This window comes from Pipistrellus kuhlii, unplaced genomic scaffold (assembly GCF_014108245.1).
Source record: "Pipistrellus kuhlii isolate mPipKuh1 unplaced genomic scaffold, mPipKuh1.p scaffold_m20_p_7, whole genome shotgun sequence".
NCBI classification, from domain to species: Eukaryota; Metazoa; Chordata; class Mammalia; order Chiroptera; family Vespertilionidae; genus Pipistrellus; species Pipistrellus kuhlii.
In genome coordinates this window covers 14,104,087-14,122,891 of record NW_023425573.1, presented here as the reverse complement: position 1 = coordinate 14,122,891, position 18,805 = coordinate 14,104,087, and the positions used below count along the sequence as shown (strand labels likewise).

The 18,805-nt window shown below is 51.2% G+C and overlaps 1 protein-coding gene across 7 annotated transcripts in view; it reads right to left on the bottom strand.

The window, feature by feature from the left end:
• HECW2 (HECT, C2 and WW domain containing E3 ubiquitin protein ligase 2) overlaps nucleotides 1-18,805 on the bottom strand; it is a 222,401-nt gene that overhangs the window by 9,743 nt on the left and 193,853 nt on the right. For all 7 annotated transcript variants that reach the window (XR_004984927.2, XR_006740563.1, XM_036421424.2 and 4 more), the window contains 7 exons: nucleotides 15,673-15,825; nucleotides 13,949-14,047; nucleotides 10,487-10,616; nucleotides 9,337-9,483; nucleotides 8,370-8,484; nucleotides 5,395-5,480; nucleotides 4,289-4,401 (listed from right to left, as the gene is read on the bottom strand). Coding sequence is in view for 5 of the 7 variants with exons in the window: in XM_036421424.2 (XP_036277317.2) it covers nucleotides 4,289-4,401; nucleotides 5,395-5,480; nucleotides 8,370-8,484; nucleotides 9,337-9,483; nucleotides 10,487-10,616; nucleotides 13,949-14,047; nucleotides 15,673-15,825 (843 nt within the window). In the remaining 2 variants the exon portion in view is untranslated. The remainder of the gene's footprint in view (nucleotides 1-4,288; nucleotides 4,402-5,394; nucleotides 5,481-8,369; nucleotides 8,485-9,336; nucleotides 9,484-10,486; nucleotides 10,617-13,948; nucleotides 14,048-15,672; nucleotides 15,826-18,805) is intronic.

Sequence of the window (18,805 nt, the reverse complement as noted above, 5' to 3'; positions counted from 1 at the left end):
TCCTTTTCATAAGAGTAAAAAGCAGAGCTTTCAAAATGAAAAAAAAAAAAAAAAAGTTGCCCTCTATCTTTGAAAGATAATTTTATCTTTTTAAGCTCGGTTCCATCCGAAGAACCATCTCCCTGAGCTGCCCATTTCATAGTGAACCCTCGCTTCTGAGTGCTTCCTTTGGGCCAGCATTGCATTCACATTAACCTCCAAACTCAGCCACTTAAAACCTCGTGCTTCCCCCTCCGGCCAAACCCTCGCGGTGGAGGAGGACATCAGAGTGAAAGCTCTCCAGCTCCCCTGCCCTCCTCCTCAGCCAGGGCCTCCGAAGGAGCACACCGCTCCCCACCAGGCTGGGAGGGCTGGCCCGCACCGTCCAGGCTGGCCCGCCAGCTGCCTGCTTCTCAGGGTGTTAAAAAAAACTGCCCTGATGGGGAATTTACTGCCCCAAAGCCCATCAGAACCCCGGGGACAGGAAATGCACAGAAATGCAGAGCTCAGAGCCAGCTGCCTTCCGCCAGGCCAGGGACACACACACACAGTGTGTGTGGTGGGAGCCTCTGTGGAGACAGCCGGCTGCCGCCATCCCCACTCATCACCTGGGCCCCAGTCACTTTCCTTCCACAGAGAAAGGAGCCCAGATTCCACGCTCCTGGCTTCAGAGATGACCGCGTGTACGGGGACGTTCCTCGGACCCCCGGGGAGCAGGGCTGGACTTACTGCCACCGCAAAGCGAGGCCAGGAAGCCTGGGCGAAGATGGGATTCATCTGCTTGAGCTGGAAGGCCCTCTGTCACCCACGTCTAAAAAGACTGATGCCCTAAGCCGAAACTGGTTTGGCTCAGTGGATAGAGCATCGGCCTGCAGACTGAAGGGTCCCGGGTTCGATTCAGGTCAGGGCACGTGCCTGGGTTGCGGGCACATCCCCAGTGAGGGTTATGCAGGAGGCAGCTGATCGATGTTTCTCTCTCATCGATGTTTCTAACTCTATCCCTCTTCCCTTCCTCTCTGTAAAAAAATCAATAAAATATATATATTTTTAAAAAGACTGATGCCCTGCCGTCTGCCAGGGCTGCCTGCCCCGCCCCCGACAGCCCCTGCGGCTTTCCAGGGCACAGCCTCCCGTGCCTGACCAGAGATGATGCCAGACCTCTCTGAGAATCGACTGTTTGAGCAAGAAGGACAGCCACCCATTCGGTACATTTTAAATAAACACCGTCTCATTGACAAGTAAAAGAAAGGCGTTGGGGTTGACCAGCTTGAGACAACCCAGCCCTTCAATCCTGCCCCTGAGATCTATCAGGACCGCGCCTGGGACATGTCGTGGTGCCTGTTCTGGGCGTGGGATAATCTCTTCAGACCAAGCGTGCAGGTCTTTTCCACACCAGCAACACCCGCATTGCACAAAGGCGATGACACTGTGACCGGTGAAGAAATCGCTGCTGATAAAGAGGTTCTTCCTTTTGTTGTGTTTCCAACTGCACTTTTCCTGTGGAGCACATGCTGAATCTTACAGAAGGTTCAGAATAAAAGGTGAGAAAGACCAAAGACGGCCGACTATCCCTGAGGATGGGTATACATGTTATCTCACTCATCACAAGTACGCTGAGCAGAGCATTGCTGTTCCCACTCTTCATGGTGTGTGTGTGTGTGTGTGTGTGTGTGTGTGTGTGTGTGTGTGTCTGTGTTTTACCCAGACTCTTGCTCAGGATCACAGAGCCAGTGCATCGGCGGGCTCAGGTCAGCAGCCATGCCTGTCCACTGGGCCATGTGCGTGGCCCAGTGTGCGGTACGCCCGCCAGGCAGCTCTCTCCTCCTCTCAGACCTGAAAAGGTGGAGCTTCTTGTAGACCGAGTGGGAACCCAGACTGCCTTCCTGTTGTGCCTCAGATGCGATTGTACAATCTGGCTGAAACGAAGACTCTAGAACCAGCCTCTGTTCATAACAAGAAGGGCAGAAGCACCATCGATTGCCCAACCGTGTGTCGGCAACAGCGCTAGCCGTGAGTCAGCACGCAGGCTTCCTGGAGCTCCCGGGAAGTGACAGGCCACTCCAGCCCGACCTCCGAGAGCCTCCCACCGTCTGTGGTGTTTCTTCTTGCTCAACCAAACCTCAGATGCCACCTCCCTCCCCCCTCCAACCTTCCCCCCCACCCCAGCTTTTTATAAGTGAGGAAACTGAGATCCAGAGAACAAGAGATTTAGGTCCCAGAGTCAGGTGGTGACAGAGGGAGGATAGAACCCAGGTCTTTTCACTCCCCACCCATGGCTTCTCCCAACTTCTCCTCCCGATACACGTGGCAGGTGATGGTGCAGACGCCATGATGGCAGCTGGCAGCCATTGGCCGGATGCTCGTCGTGGCCGGGACCAGCAGCACAAGCTTTAGATGAAGGATTTCGTTAATCCTCAGAATGACAGCCCACAGGGAAGATGAGGAAAGAGAAGCTCGGAGGGATTGAGCAACTTCTCCAGGACCCCTGGGGCACGAGGCCCTGGGACAGAGCCAGGGCCCGGGGGCTCCAGCCACATGTCTGTCCCAGGCTGCCTCTCGCTCACCAGGTGTGGTGGGAACTGCAGCGACTCAAGGTGAGCAAGATGTCTGGCTGCTTCCTGTTACAGGTTGTCCCCTCTGCTTTCTGGAAGCAAATCTTCGCAGAACCAGACCTCGCGAGAAAGGGACACAATTGCTCCGCCCTTTCCTGCCTCCTTGGTGCCCAGGCCTGAGCTTCTCCACAGGGTGAAAGGCCCTACTTGGTGTCTGCATCCATCTATCTATCACCTATCTATCTATCTATCTATCTATCTATCTATCTATCTATCATCAATCAGTTATCTATCATCTATCTATATATCTATCTATCGTGTATCTGCTTTTAGATACAAACATGCATTTAAGGGGGAAAAGGACACGGTTCAGGCAAAAATAAAATAGAATAATTCTTTAAATGAGGAAACTACAGTCTGCTGAGAGTGGAACGCCAGGTGTGCCAGGTGGCATCCTAGGGTTTCAGGGTGCCTCTGCTCACAGGCCCAGGTGCACCAGGGTGGCGGAGGAGGCTGGGGCAGCCCAGGGCTCCCACGATGCCTTGCTCTCTGCATCTGTGTCTTCAGCATCCTTCTCTCAGGTGTGATGCTTGGAGCAGGATCCTCAGAAACCAGCGGTTTGCAGTTGCCAAGAAGAAAGTCTTGTTAACAGGTTTCTTAAAGTCATTTTTGCTCAAAGGACACTGGGGAATGAACTCGTGGGAAGATCGCTCAGCCTCTCTGGAGTGCAGGTTTATTGGCAGTAAAACGAGCGGCAACCTGAGGTCCTTTTTACCTCAAAAATTCTACATGGTCAGTGCCAATCAGAGAAAGCAGGTCTAACACCGACTCCTCCCTCCGCCCTGTCCACTGGCTCCCTCCGGTTCTTCTGCTCCAGCTCCAGTTACCGCCATTCAGCCCCAAACAGTGCCATACCTTTATGGCGGTAAGGTAAGACTCCTACACATATTAGTAGCCACAACAAAGCCCCTCTTTCCACAAGAAGGAAATATCATCTTGTTATGAAGGAGAGTGCAATGCAGAGAGCATTCCCGCGGAATGAAGGCATGGATGATGGAAGCTACCCATGTACACAGCACATTCACATGATTTAATGTTCTGCAGAAACCCCACGGTGATTCTGAGGGAAGGGCTTCTAAGTAGTTATTAACATAAACTTCCCACCTGAGGTTCTGGAAACATTTAAATTAGAGCCACTGGTAATGATGACCAATGTGGCTTTGATAAAGCTAACAAATGCTTTGGTCTTGTTGCATTTTACATTTTAAGCTATGTGTTTATGTACGTTAGCTATGACCAGGAAGCTCTCCCACCCCCATCATTTAGAAAGGTAAATCAGCAAATGAAATAAGCTTATTCTAAAAGCTTGTCCCACTTTCCCAAACTGTTAACGTGAAACAGTCACTAATACACTGAGTGGCCAGATTATGATGATCTCTGAACGCATAATCAGCTGGCCACTCAGTGTATATCCTATATAATAAAAGGCTAATATGCAAATTGTCCCCTCTACCAGGAGTTCGATCAGCAGGCTGGCCAGCCAACTGTACATGTCCCCTGGCCCTGGCCAGGCTGGCTGGACCCCACCCATGCACTGAATTCATGCACCAAGCCTCTAACATATACACACACACACACAGAGTGGCCAGATTGTTCAGAGGTCAACATAATCTGGCCACGCAGTGTGTATATATGTACATGTGCATAACTTCCTAGAGCAACGTGGTGACAGCAAAGAACTGTTGTTTGCACTTTACCTGGGAAGCGCGGTGATTTTCCCCCACTTTTCCACACAGAACCTTCTGGGGCCATTGCTCCCTCGGAGAGAAGCGAAGCCTTCATAGGGAATGCTGGATGTGCCCGTCACGAACTACCGATGAGAAAACAGGAGGAGGAGGTGAGGCCCAGCGGCCAGTGTCCCCACGTGCCGAGCTCCCGGAGGAGGAGCACACTGCCCGCCCCACTGCTGGGGACGCTGGAGACAAAGCTTATGCTGGGCAAGGCCATCCCCAAGCAGCTGGCACAGAACCACGGAAGGACGGGCCTTGTCAAGGGACGGGGTGGGGGCCTGAGGACAGAAGGCCTCTGGACCACTGACCAGCGCGGGAGCGTACCCCAGGGGTGGGTGGGTCCCACTCCACGTGAATGAAGTGGGTGTGTCAATGAACCTAAGTCTATTGGGCATCAGCCCCTCATCAACTCGGGGTGGATTATAAAAAAAAGGGATGATGAAAGGAAATTAAAAAGAATTTCTGGGCCTGCAAATATGAGGGCAGGTCCTTGACCCAGAGCAGCCAAGACTCCGCCTACGGGGAAGGCTCCCTCTGAGCATCCAGAAGGCTTTCTTGTGTCTGAGGTCTCTCTAGCTGCAACCCACCAGCCACTGCCCCGGGTGACTATAAACACCACAAGAAAATGAGTTCCTTTTCCCAGTGTCCTCCAACTGCGTTGTTCTCCCTAACTTGGTGACAGGCAGGAGGAGGGGAAGAAAGGGCTCTTTATCAAGGAACTGGGTCACTTGTTAAGGGACCGAGTGGAAAGCACCCGTGGCTCAGGGTGCGGGCCCGCGGAGGGCCCGGGGACTCCCTCGGAAAGGGCCTCGCTGCCCTGAAGGCAGAGGCTGACCCCGGGTCCCTGCCCTGGCGGTGGTACTTCCTTGCCTCCCTCACAAAAGGTGTGGGGCGTTGTGCCCCGTGATGGAGCCCAAGGACCGTGCCATCCGAAGAGTCTGGAAACCGTGCCTCCCACGTTGGCACATAAACACGGAATGGTCTGATCGGGGGTCCTCTGCGAGTATTAAAAACACACTATTCCAACGGTAGCTCTATGGATGCGTGGAAAAGATGAACCAATGGTGTCTTACCTGCAACAGCCGCAGCCGCTGCTCGTTGTTGAATCTCTCCACGGCCGCCCAGAACCACCGGATTACAATGTGATTGTCGTGGTACCCTGGCGAACCAACCACAAAAGCCTGCGTTACTTTGGCTTTTCCAGCGGAAGCCACCCGTGGCACGCTGCAAAAGGCACCCCCGGCTCCTCTCCTGGCCGTGGACTCCGTAAAGGTCACGGATCATGTAAGGCGAAGGAGGACACCGTGCACAGGATTGCACGCGTGTCAGAAGTCCAGCAAACACAGCGCTGAGGGACAGCGAGAGGCCCTGTTTCCCTGCAGTGCCACCAAATGCAGCGAGGGGAGAGAAGAGCCACAAAGGAGGGATGTTAACCCCAACGCCTCTGAAGACTATAGCCGCTGTGACTGGAAATGCTGAACTCGTTGGGCCACTCATTTAAGAAATAATTTGTGAGGGTCGCAAGGCCAAGGGCTGTACCATGCTTGCGGGTACAGTGGCCAAGGAACCAGACCCTCACAGGGCTTCTGGGAAAAGAGAGACACATTCATCAAATAATTATACTGCCCGGCCAGTGTGGAGCAGTGGTTGAGCGTGGACCCACGCATCAAGCGGTCACCGGTTCTATTCCTACTGGTCAGAGCACATGCCTGGCTTGCAGGTTCAATCCCTAGTGGGAGGTGCAGCCAGGGATCCCTCGGGAGGCAGCTGATCGATGTTCATGTTTCTCTCTCATTGATGTTTCTCTCTCTCCCTTCCTCTCTCTCTTTTAAATCAATAAAAACTTATTTTTTTAAATGATTATACAAATTAATACATAATTGAAAAATATTTTAAAACTACATATAGCATTCATATAGTTTAATCAAATTACTCTTTAGTAATAAAAAAGGAAAAGGAATTGTACTACTTTAATTCCTTCAACTAACAAACCCCCGATAACCTTCAACCTAAATATTACTTTTATTTCATACTTAAGAAGCATTTAATGATATGTTAAAAGTGCCATCCCATGGGTGGGTTAGGAAGGAGTTGTAGATGTCCGTCCTTTCAATAAAGAAAAATTATGCTCAGAGATTACGATACAGTCAGTGTTTCAAACCAGTGAACTGACATATTCCACCAATATGCACCAAGCCACTGGGATTCTGGGTCGGAGGAAGTACGTTGCACGTATCCCAGTGGCCATAGGATCTGGGACCCTTCCTTCCTGCTTCCTCTCAGACCAGTTACGCTCAGTGCTCTGGGGGAGGAGAGGGGTCCAGGTGAAGGGCAAGCAAACCAGGCTGGGCGTGGGGACGCATGGCCAGCTCTTTGGTGCTGAGCAAACAGCTTCCCCATCTCTACACCATGCACTGGCTCTTGATTGATAGCCTGACGTTCTCTGATCTCACGCACCAGCCCCTCGCTGCCTCCCTTCGCTGTGTGTGCCCAGCCGTGGGGAGGAGGAGGAGGAGGAGGAGGAGGAGGGTCTCATTGGACCCCGACGAACCGCTGCCTCACAGACACGTGGAGAGAACAGGGAGCCCCTCTTCTCGCAGCGCCACGGGGCGGGGCTTGCAGGCCTGGCAGCCGGGTGCCCCACCCGGGTCACCCCTCCCCAGAAGCTCATCTGATAAGCTCTACAATAACCGTAGAAATAGATACTCGATGAGTCACACACGGTGAATCAATGTTTATTCTGTACACATACAAGAGCCACAGCCTGGGTGAATGGCACTGCCCGCAGAATCGCCCGGGGTGGGGAAATGAGCTAGTGCTGTGTAGGGTAACGTGCAAGCTAGGTAGAAACTGGAGAAACGGTGTTCTATTATAGTTAGTGAACGTGTTTGGTTAACCGAGTTAGAGTCACCAAGGCCTTCTACGGCTTGTACTGTGGGCCGGCTGGACGACACTCGCTGCGGCAGCTGAGGCTGCCTCGCGGAGAAAACGGGCCAGCAGACCGGGAGCCGGGAAAACCTCGTGCAGGCAAGAACAACAGCCACTGAGCAAACGTCAAGTGTTGTGTTACTCCGAACTCTTAACATTGTGCTTTGAATTTCTGGGTCAACGGACAGGCCACGAGAGGACTGATCGGCAATGAATCCAGGGACTTCAAGTTTGTCTGTTTCACCCTGCAAGCTCAGAACGGGCGCTCGCCCCGCACACGGTGAGGGAGGAAACCACACCAAGCCTGCACAACAGCAGCCGCTACCCTAACCCTAACCCTAACCCTAACCCTAACCGGGGGCTCTGTGATGGCACACTGCGTTTCAGGAACGCTGCTCTTCCTTTGCTTACCCTCCCGGGAGTTAGACTGTGGCGCTGGGTTACCACCAGGTCCTTTCAAAGTGCAGGGACTCAGCATCCAGCCGCCGTGGCTGCGCTCCAGTTCCTCAGGGAGAGCTCGCACTGCCGCTCCAGAGGCCACCGCTAGTGGTGGAGGGTCCTGGAAGGGCAGCCTGTAGCTTCCCTTCCAGCAGTTTCTCTGTCAGTGAGCGTAAGGCCTGACTGGGGAAGGGCTCGTTTAGCAAGCCACTGGGACTGTGAGGGCACGCCCTGTCCCATTCACGTGTTTCCACCGTGAAGCCCAGCTGCCGAGCCGTTCAGTTAAGCGTAGGAACACGGCGCTGGCATGTAAGGGAGTCCGGAGAGGGTGCCTCTCCGAGTTTTAGAGCGAAGGGAGACTGCAGGTGGAGTCTGAGCCAGCTCCCTGGGGCTTCCCTCCCAGCACCAGAGAGCCATCGATCAGTGCTCCGACGGGCGCATTTCTTCACCCACAATTAAGCGTGATGACATCCTAAGACGGGGCGTACGCAGGCCTTCCTCCCTGTGCGGATGAGGTAACCAGGGAGAGAAGGGGATGCCCCAAGCCCCAGGTCGCAAAGGAGATGTGCCAGGCCTACGATGAGGGTGCAAGTGTCCTTGCTGTCCCAGCAGCCGCGCCCTCGGCCTCCCTTCCCTCTCTAGCTTAGCACCCCCACCCCCTCGGCCCCCCAGCCCAGGTCACCTCCTCTGTACTCGGTGTTGTTCCTCCAGTCACTCAGGTCGATTTCGGCGGTGCCCGCGATGACCAGCTCCAGTTCCCTCGCATCGAACACAGAGACCAGCCTGGCATCCACCACCTGTGGAACAGCAAGAACTTGGGGCACAGCCCAGGCCCCCGGAGGAGGCCCAGCAACCGCCCAGCCTCTCCAGGAAAGGAGGGCGCTCGGAACGTGGGGGATATGATGGATATGCCCTGTAGGTGCTTTAAAAAAACGGCAATGCTCTCGACACATCCAAGGTGTTTTTAGAACGAGGCCGACCAGATGTCTCCCAGCAAAATTTCTGTTTCATGGTTGAGCACTGATTAATCTAGGTTATTTTTTCTTTTCTAAAAAAGGTCTAGTGCTGTCGACCCGGTGCGGCTCAGTGGTTGAGTGTCGGCCTAAGAACCAGGAGGTCACAGTGCGATTCCCAGTCAGGGCACATGTCCGGGTTGTGGGCTTGATCCCCAGTGGATTCTCTCACATCTTAGATGTTTCTCTTTCTCTTTTTCTCTTCCTCTCCCTTCCTCTCTGGAATCAATAAATACATCTTTAAAAAAAAAAAAAAAAAGAGAGATCTAGTGCTCCTCCGGAAGAAGTCGCACGGATATTGGATACCTGTCACGTCTGTGCAGACCCTCCGATACGAGATTTCGCATGTAGAGTGACTGTCTGCATCCACACAGGCGCCAGACGCATGTCATACATGTTCCCAGTGGTCTTTGAACTGTCAAATGCTGTTTGAGCTCAGGCCGTTTTAGGTCAATGCGCTCTGTAGCAGGCATGAGGCTTTCTGTGTGTGCTCTCCACACGTGCAGGAAAAAACACTGGAGACTTTTCACCGAGAGAGCCGCCGTGAGGACAGCACTCGGGAAAGCACCGGGCGCAGGCTGCGGCCTCGTGGACGCGGCCCGGGAGCCCCGGCCCGCCCGCCCGGCGACGCCTTACCTCGTAGAAGCCGCGCACCAGGCTCTCCGTCTGCTGCACCACGCCGCGCTCGATCCGCCACTTCACCATCCTCTCGATGTACTCCTTCTTGTTCTTCTCCGTGACAGGGATGTTGGCGCCCCCGGGCTTCAACTCGCGCTCCGTGATCTGGGTTCACACAAGAGGACCGACAGTGAGGCAGCCCCTCGAGGGAGCGAGAACGCTGCCCCGCAAGCTGGTGTGAAGGGCGCCCGGGGCCCACGCTCACGCCATGGCCCAGGCATTGAGTGTGTGTCCAAGAGCCTCCGTGGCTAAAACATACGTAGTCGGTGACGAAGGTTAAGCTTTCAAAAATCCTGCCTGAACAGATAAGCCGTTTAAGTGACGACAAATTGGTTCCAGATTCTGGGCCACTGCTGGTTGGATATTTGACAAAAACACATTTTCTAGAATTCCTTCAGGGTTCCGAATCAACCACACACAGAAAGCCCATGTTTAAGGAAAGACTGGCTTTAAGGAAACAGAATTACATTCAAGTGGATATTCAATCGAGAACTTCTTTTCCAAAACACAAAATTCAGAAAAGTAACCAAATGTTAATGTCTAAGTAAGGTTACTACTTATGAACTAGTATGTAATTTCCCAAAGAAATCTGTTAAGCAACCCTTCCATGGACTTCGTAAAAAAGATCAACATTGGTTGATGGGTCAATATTTTCAAACCTTCACTAAAATATTATTTTTCTTTCCTTCAACTTCGAAATATCCCTTAAAACAAAACTTCAGTTCTGACATAGGAATGAGAGTTAAATCCAAGTGCCAATTAAGGAATTCAACATTAACTCTGGAGTAGCATGGGCTTTTAAACGTTGTGTTTAAGGCACCTTCTACTGTAATACCTTACATGGCTACTTCAGTTGGAAATAAAAGGATCGCTTACAACACACAAATAGTTGTCACACACTGTACAACAGAACACCTTCGTCTGCAGTTGGCGTGGGAATCATCTTTGCAACCACGATGATTGTAACGGTACACAAACCTGGGTTTCAACCACCCAGCAAGCCACAAGTAAATATACAATACATCTGATCTCAGCCAGTAAGTCATTCTTCACCGACCAGCAGCCTCCAGGCACCACACTGGCACCCCGGCTGCCCACACCCACAGACCTGCCCGAAGACTTCTTCGTTCACAGTGAAGGTGAGGTCCAGGATGTCATGGATGTCGTTGTCCTTCATCCACTGCAGGCTCTGATGGAACTCTTCATCCAGGTACTCGAGGTCACTCAGGTCACACAGACTAGGGCGACACACAGACGGAAATAAACACGTGAGCACAGCTAAAGCCCAGAGTCACGAGGTGAAGGATTGTAGAAAAAAGCAAGGTCAACACAATAAGCACTGGTTTCTAGAATGTACCGAGTCAAAGGCAGAAGCCAAAGCCGGGAAATCAGTTGGAAATTTGTCATACAATTTTAATATCCTGGGTATTTATTACACATCTGAGGAATCACTCAGTCTGACCTTTCAGAGACAGAGACAGTGGGAGGTTCAGAGAATGATGGCCATCAGCACAGTCCCCCACAACTGGTGCCCCAGAAGAAACCAGGACTCGGATGGACAACTTGGGTCCAGTGTCCTTTTGGCTATGTTGCACTGACTTCAGCAGTGTTGTCCTAATTAGAAATTCTTCGTATGTTTCTATAATGCACTTGAGCTTTCTCCCCCTAACGACCAGATGTGGTCCACGTTTATAAACATCCCCTTTTTCTTCATGGTTCTCACTTTTCCCATGGTTACAAAAAAAAGCAAGCCACAGAGCCTCTCTCTATAATTATAAGGGTTTTCTGTAGCTCTCTCCTCTTCTTTCCTGCTGAGAGAGGATCTACAGGAGGTGGAGTAACTATTATGGAAATGCAAGGTGGCAACATTTGATTTGCTTCAGTTGTTTTGAAATTCCCTCCCATCAGCCCAATTTCAGAGGTCAGGCTGTTTGGCTCAGTCTAAACATCTAGTAGGCTTCTCAAGTATGTTCCAGATATCATAATAGCTACTTGTTAAACACTAATTGACCTCCAGGAGATAATGGTCTAGCTGGGGAGACAGGAACACAAATTGATGAGTTAATATAAGGTGGTTAGTGATAGCCAATTATAAATGGGTAACACTTATAATTTGTGCAAAGGTGTATAGGTATGTTACAATCCAATTAGGAAAAAAATAAAAGAAAAAGAAAGAAGAAGAAGAAGATAAGGTAGCTACAGAGAGCTCTCACAGCAAACATGAAGGACATGGACTTTGACCTAGAGACTCAGGGAGCACTTTCTGGTGTAGGTGATACTTGTGATAAAAATTTGCAGGATATTTAAAAGCTAAGGAGGTGAAGGGGACTGGATGAAAAGGAGAATTAGGGGAGAAGAAAAAGGAGAGGAGCAGAGAAACATGAACAAATCCTAAAGGCAAGGAGTATGCAGAATACGTACGCCAGCATCCTGGCAGGACCAGAGAGTGACCCGCTAGGCGGAATGTCCAGGGGCTGAGGCTAGGAGCTGGGAGCGGGCCGTTCTAAGGGACTTGGTGATTCAGAACGACGGAAAGGCTTTAGGGAATAATATGATCAGCTGTGAGATGTGACTTTCAATTGTTTCTCTGGAAATGGCGGTCCAGGGGATTACTTAAAGCAAGGGGAGGTGTGGTTATGATAAAAAAAATAGGGATCAATGACACGTCACCGTGGTCATCTGGGAAACATAGGACCAGGGTTTCATCAGGGCACAGTTATTAAGGATGGAAAAGAGAAAATGGATTTAAAAAGTGTTTAGGAGACAAATTTGAAAATTAGTAAACGTGTTTGGGGGGGGCGGTATATAAAGAATGATATCTAAAATAGGGATAGCAAATAAACTCATGTTCCAGGTCAACTCAAATTCGTCTCAAGGGCTCTAATTCAAAAACTCCCTGAGGCCCCAACAAGTTCAGCCAGAAAAAGCAGCAGGAAGGACCTGTGGACTAGCTCCTGGGGATGGGCAGGAGGTTGGGAGGAGCTGGACATCTCCTGCTTCCTGATGGAGGGTGACTGCTCATTTCTGACTAGAGTAAACTGAGACAGCTGGGACCATCAACTATAACTGGGCACATGGCAAAGGGTGCACTTCAGGCCAGGGAAAGGGGATGAGTTTCGTGACAGCCACGCTGACTGCGAGGTGCCCGCGAGACACCCATGGGAGACACTCAGGGGCATGTCTCACTCAGTGGCACGTAGGTTGACCACTTCAGCCTACAACTTCAGGGAGATCAAAACCGAGAGTCTGATTTGAGCGTTAGAAGGAGAGGAGACTGGTGAAGAGATTTCCCCATGAGAACACACACACACACACACAGAGAGAGAGAGAAAGCCAAGAATAGAAGCTTCTGGAACACTGATGTTTAAGGGAAAATCAGAGGGGAAGCCCACAAAGGAGACACAAAAGCAAAGGAGGACAGGGCCATCGATGCCATGAGGTCATACTCAAGATACAAGGACGGGGGTTGGGTGGTCAACAGGACCAAAAGCAGTTGATGGCCCATTAAGATAAGGTCAAAATAATATTCTTTAAAAGCTTCGCTAGGGTACTGGTGGAAAGAAGCCAGGCACCGTGGGTGGAGGGTGTGCCAGCAGCTGGTATAGACTGCTCTCACAGAAAGCCTAAATGAGAACATGAGAGATGAAGCCACAAAATGGGATGATACAACAGGAGCTGGGGACCCACGGGAGAAGATGCCCAGTGCCCAGCTGCCCGGGGCTTCATCTGCCCAGGTACCCAAGGGGAAGATGGTAGAAGTCATCCTACTGACCTTCATTCATATGAGCCCCCTAGACACACCTTATTTCATTTGAGGTCTAGGCTTCCATTTTCAGGGAGTGAGCTACACAGAACCAATCATCTGTGCTGTCCCATTGCAAGTGTGAGGCCCAGCCCAACAGACAGGCCCCATCTCCTGTTCAGCCTTGTCAGCGCCTACTGATTACAGGACAGAGACTGTCTGGCTTGACATCTGACAACGACCGCAAGTTCTCACTGTGACAACCACGAAGAAGAGTTCTGTGAATGCCATTTCTCCGCTGCCATCATCAGGTACCATTTTGCATGTAGGGAGATCTCAGGGAAAATATAGGACTGCCCAGCCCTAACACACACACACACACACACACACAGAAATAGGGCAACAGCCAAAGCAGCGAGAATGGAAATGTGGACTAAGAGCAAGCGGTAAAAAGTGTGCATAAAGCAAAATACGAAGGGCCTCATCTAACAGCTAGAAGACCATGAGTCACCCAGGCCAACCCACCACGATTCTATTAATAATCAGCATTACGGCCGCAGGAATCCCAGGGCTGTACTTGATGTACATTTGTTTTTAAGGAACATGTGTTGTGACCAATGACAACCAATTATTTGAAGTTCATCAGAACTAAGACATTGGGGGCGAGACAGAAGGAAGGGATCCGAAGCAGGAAAAACGCAGTCACTGTCTTCGTTCCGGAAATCTAACCCTCTCTGAAGGGTAGTGACAACGGGTGGAAACCCTTTGCAGGAAAGGACACATTGCAGCCTTACACGCCAATCACACGAGCAGTAAAAACACTCTTACATTCTGAGGAGAGCCTTGTAGAAGGGCCGGGTGAAGAAGGCATCCAGCAGGTACTGGTGTATCAGTGCGAGACCCAGGATCCTACCGCTGAACCGGAACCTGCAGAGGAGATGCATGGGGTCACACACACGTCCCGGACCAGGCTCTACACCGTTGTGCTGGCTCGGGCGAACGCCTTCCAGCTCGAACCAGCTACATCTGTCCAAGGCCAACTGCCTACTGGGCCACGTGGTTCTCAACCTTCATTGCTACTTCATAACTATAATGCTGCTACTGTTATGAATCATAATGTAAATCTCTGTGTTTTCCGATGGTCTTAGGCGACCCTAATATCAGTTCTCAACCTGTGGATCGCGACCTGTAGAGCCTAAGACCATTGGAAAAGACAGATATTTACATTATGATTCACAACAGTCGCAACATTACAGTTGAAGTGAAGTAGCAACGACAATAATGTTATGGCTGGGGGGGGTCACCACAACATGAGGAACTGTATTAAAGGGTCGCGGCATTAGGAAGGTTGAGAACCACTGCTCTGCGTCTTCCTGAGGCCAACAGTCACTCATATTCACAGACACGCTGCTGCACCTTCACCCGTGCCAACCGCGTCTATCATCTGCTCCCGCGTGGCCACCAGGAGTCCCCTGTGTGCAATTCCCCAGCCGCTTCCAGGTGGCGGACAGCATGAGCCCGGTGTGGAGGAGAAAACTCTGTCTTCTCCCGGTTTGCAGGAAGATGAGTGGGATTTCTCTCCTACAAACCCCACAGCCCTCCCCTTGGAGGAAACCCCGGGCTCAGAGGGAGACGGTGCCTCTCCCTGCGGCCTCCCCAGCCCCACGCCCGATCCCTGTCCCCACCAAGAGCCAAGCACATGGGCATCTGTGGGAGTTTCCTCCCGGCACATTCTGTTCCCTAAAACCTCCAGGCTCAAGTCCATTCTGAATCACTGGGGGAACTTCACTAAGTCTGTCTGTGATGACTGGGCTTGCCGGCATGAACTGTGCCCTGTTTTCTCTTTCAAAAGTACCCCGTTTCTAACTCTGAGTCTTCCAAGAGCACCATCGGGCTCCCTCCTGCCTATGGAACAGGAGGGTTCCCAGCCACCGGGGACGGCTGTCCGGCAGCTTTGTTTGTCCTTCTTTCCGCTGGTGTTAGCATAAGGGCGACAGCTTCCGTTGGGAGGACTCCAAATGGGAGCCAAACGGAAGTTAATTGGAAAAATAAGTCCTAAAAGTGATGCCCTCCACCCGCCAATACTAACCTCATGACTCAATGTTTTTCATGAGTCCTACTATTTTTTATTTTTATTTATTTATTTGTGTGTGTGTGTGTGTGTGTGTTTGGTCACGATCAGTGAACATGAGCAGAAACAAGTAAACGGGGTTATAAAACTAAAGTCTATACATGCAGGGATTTTTTTTTAAAGGGAAAGGACCTGGTCAGGGTGCGTGCAGGAGGCACCCAATGGATGTGCCTCTCTCACGTCAACCTCTCTCTGTGCGTCTCTCCTCCTCCCTCCCGCTCTCTCCAAAAAAACCACACACAACGCATGAAATCTCCTCTGGTGAGGATTAACAAGAAATATACAAGAGCCACACCAGCCAGAGCAATAAGAAAATAAGATTTTCTCCGGGGGGGAAAAGGTGTTAGAATCGAGGATTCCTATTAAAATGAGTATCACGGAAATAAGCAGAAGCAAAGTGCCGAGGAAAACATTTACTTACCATTCATGGTGATTGTCCACGAAGGCAGACATGGGACTTATTTGCACTGTGTAGGTGTCATTGGCCGAATATTCAAATAAGCCATAATATGGGTTAAAGAGTTCTCTGGACACCAGGAAGAAGAACTCTCTGGAAGGTCCGCTGTAATCCAGCCTTTAAAGAAACCCACACAAAGAACAACCCGTTATACCCATTATATATATTTTTCTTCGTATCATACGCCTTGTCTACAGAGCTCAGCTTTCCCCGGAGCACTCATCACGAGCCTAACTGCCCACTTTGCAGGACTGTCCAAACCCAACGGGGCCATCCTGATTTCCTGATCTCTTCCATGTCTTGGCCCAGAACAGCAAAATGCACATTTTATGTGGAGCATATCCAAGACGAAAGCCACACATCAGATAAGGGTGCAGCGGGCCATATGCACATAGATGGTGTAAACAGATAGGAAGAGGTCAATATTTTCAGTGTCCTGGGCCAGGTTATGAGGAAAAGGGAGAACAGGGAAAATGCTCTTGAAACGGGGCAAAACCAGAGGCATGAGCTGCCTACATCCAGGGACACTGAGTCCTTCCTCAGGGACTTCTAAATACGTTTAACAGGCGGAGAAGGAGACTTGAGTTCACTGGGGTAGAGTGAAATAGCCGATGGAAGAGCCCCCTGGGAAGATCAGAGGCAAAAGGAAATGGAATGACAGAGTTCCAGGGAAAACTTTAAATTACAAAACCCCAAGGAAAATTATAGACAAGAAAACTGAGGGTATCCAATGCTTCCTCGTGGAGGAATTTGGAGAAAAGGCTAAAACTCTTAGCACCTGACCTACCATGTAAACCCCACTTCTGTCACAAGGACATCAAGGTCAAAGCGAGGCAGGAAAAATGACTATGTTAGGTTTGAGGAATGACGAGTGGCCAAACCATGCCGAGAGCAAGACACGCAGTCCAGAGGCGTTGGCAACAGCAATTGGGTACATTAAATTTAAAGCAAAAAATATATATAAGATGCCTACCCCATGATGAATGCTCAGAGACAGGAAGGGACGGGGAGGGGAATGGAAGCAGTGGGTCAGCTGGGGGTCGGAATACGACTTCACTGGCTCACTCTGCTTTTTGCCTCTTAGGGAATTTCCTCCACGGGCCCTACTGCATTTTTTTCAAAGGAGGTCATCTGAGTCTTGAGCAGAGATGGAATTGTGCGATAGAGAAAAGAATCCTGTGAGAGGTGGCGGATGGAGCTGGGAGCCCCGTTCGAAATGTAACGTGATGTTTATTCAGAGCTGAGCATTTCAGAGAGCTTACTTAGAACAGACTTCAGCTAGTCACAAACTGCTTTTTCAACGTTTGGCCGACCTGAATACAGGCGTGCGCTGTTTCCTTCATATTTCTCACGCAGTCAGCTCTAAATTCACTGGCTTTTTCAGCGTAGCCTTGACTTAGATAATGTCTCTGAAATTATGACGTCCTAGCTTTATTTTTTTTCTGACACACAACAAAAGAAATACGTAGATATTAGAATACAACACGTCAGTCTGTGGAACAGCCAAGAGCCATCTCACACAGCCCCAGCGCACGCTGCCCTGTGGGCGCCAGAGTGTGGGCGGCCAGGACGCCTATGTGGGCAGGAAATGCTAGTGTAGCGGCCTCTCAGGGCTGAAGGTAACACACTGAACCTGCCCTCGGGGGAGATGGAGTCTGTAGTCCTGTCCACCGGCCCGTGGATACAATGGGAGGTTGCCACCAGCTGGGGGCGGGGGGATGGGGGGGAGAGTCTGCTCAGAGTGCAGAGGCCTCCTGGGTGCAGGGCACACACCACACCTCCCAGTTGCTGAGCTGGGCAGCCCCATGGCCTCCTCCCTCCATCCTAATTGGATCTCTGATGGCACCAAGAACAAGTAGAATCCTTCTTCCACTTGAATGTTCTTCACATGCTTAGAGTCTTTCTCCCGACAAACATCGGAGGCCTGTCTCACTCCGGGTGCTCATCTGGATGCGGACGGTAGACGCTTTCTTTGGAAAAGTCATTTTCTAAGAACTCTTACTTGTGGCAGTTTTCATCCCCCTGTCTCTCTCCCTCCTGCTCCCTCCTGCTCCCTCACCCACAGGCCTCTTCTCCCACCCCCTCAAGGAGAGGCTGGGAGGTCCCTCTGCTGGGACCTGCTCCAGGCCCACGTCTGACCTACAAGGCGGGGTCTGAGACTGGAGGCGCGGTCCCCTCCTCTCGCTCGGGGCTCAGCCAGGGCTTTGCCCTCCTTTCCTGCACACTCTCCCCTTGGAACGCAGCCGAGAAGCGCCCAGCCTGAGGGGCAGCCGCCTTGCTGACTCACCAGGAGCTTAGTCATCGGCTCATACCTTTCTCCTGGGCGCTGCAGCCCCGGGCTCTCCCGGCCTGTCTGCAGGCACTGAATCGGCTCACAACCCAAGTGCTGGGCGCCATGCATTTTCCCACGGAATTTCACTTTCTGAAACCGAGTCCATGATTCCGGGCTCCCCAGATTCCGGTGGAGGCAGCACTGCTTGCTAATTTCCTGCCGGTGGGGAACTTCATCAGGTCCCGTGTCTTTGCAGAAACAGAAAACACCAGTGGTCCCTGGCACCTCAGGAGTCACTCTGTCCATCTCCTCGTTTCACTGAGATGACTGGGACAGAAGGAAATCACTGACGGGCATCAAATGAAAGCGAGGTGGAGGGTCCGGGCCTTGACGCTGGCTGCCCGGCCCCCTGAACCCCCGTCACTCCTCACAGCCTACCCTCAGGACATTGCAAATATCCAAGACTAACAACAACAAAAAGTCACTTTTAGGCCAGGGTTGGTCAACGATGGCCTGGGGGCCAAATCTAGCCAGGTTCCCAGCTTTGTAAATAAAGTTTTATTGGCACACAGCCATGCCCATGTATGTGCTGCCTGTTTGTCCACGGCTGCTTTTCTGCTAAGACGGCAGAATTGCATGTATGGGAGGGAGGATGCAGGGCTTGCAAAGACTAAACTATTTACTGTCTAGCCTTTCTCAGTACAACTTTGCCAACCCCTGTGACGGGAGGAGGTGGGAGGGACATGCTACTTTATTAAAACACCTGGCTTACTACAGATTCCCTTCTTCAGTGAAGGTTCCTTCCAGGAAATGGGAAATGACTAC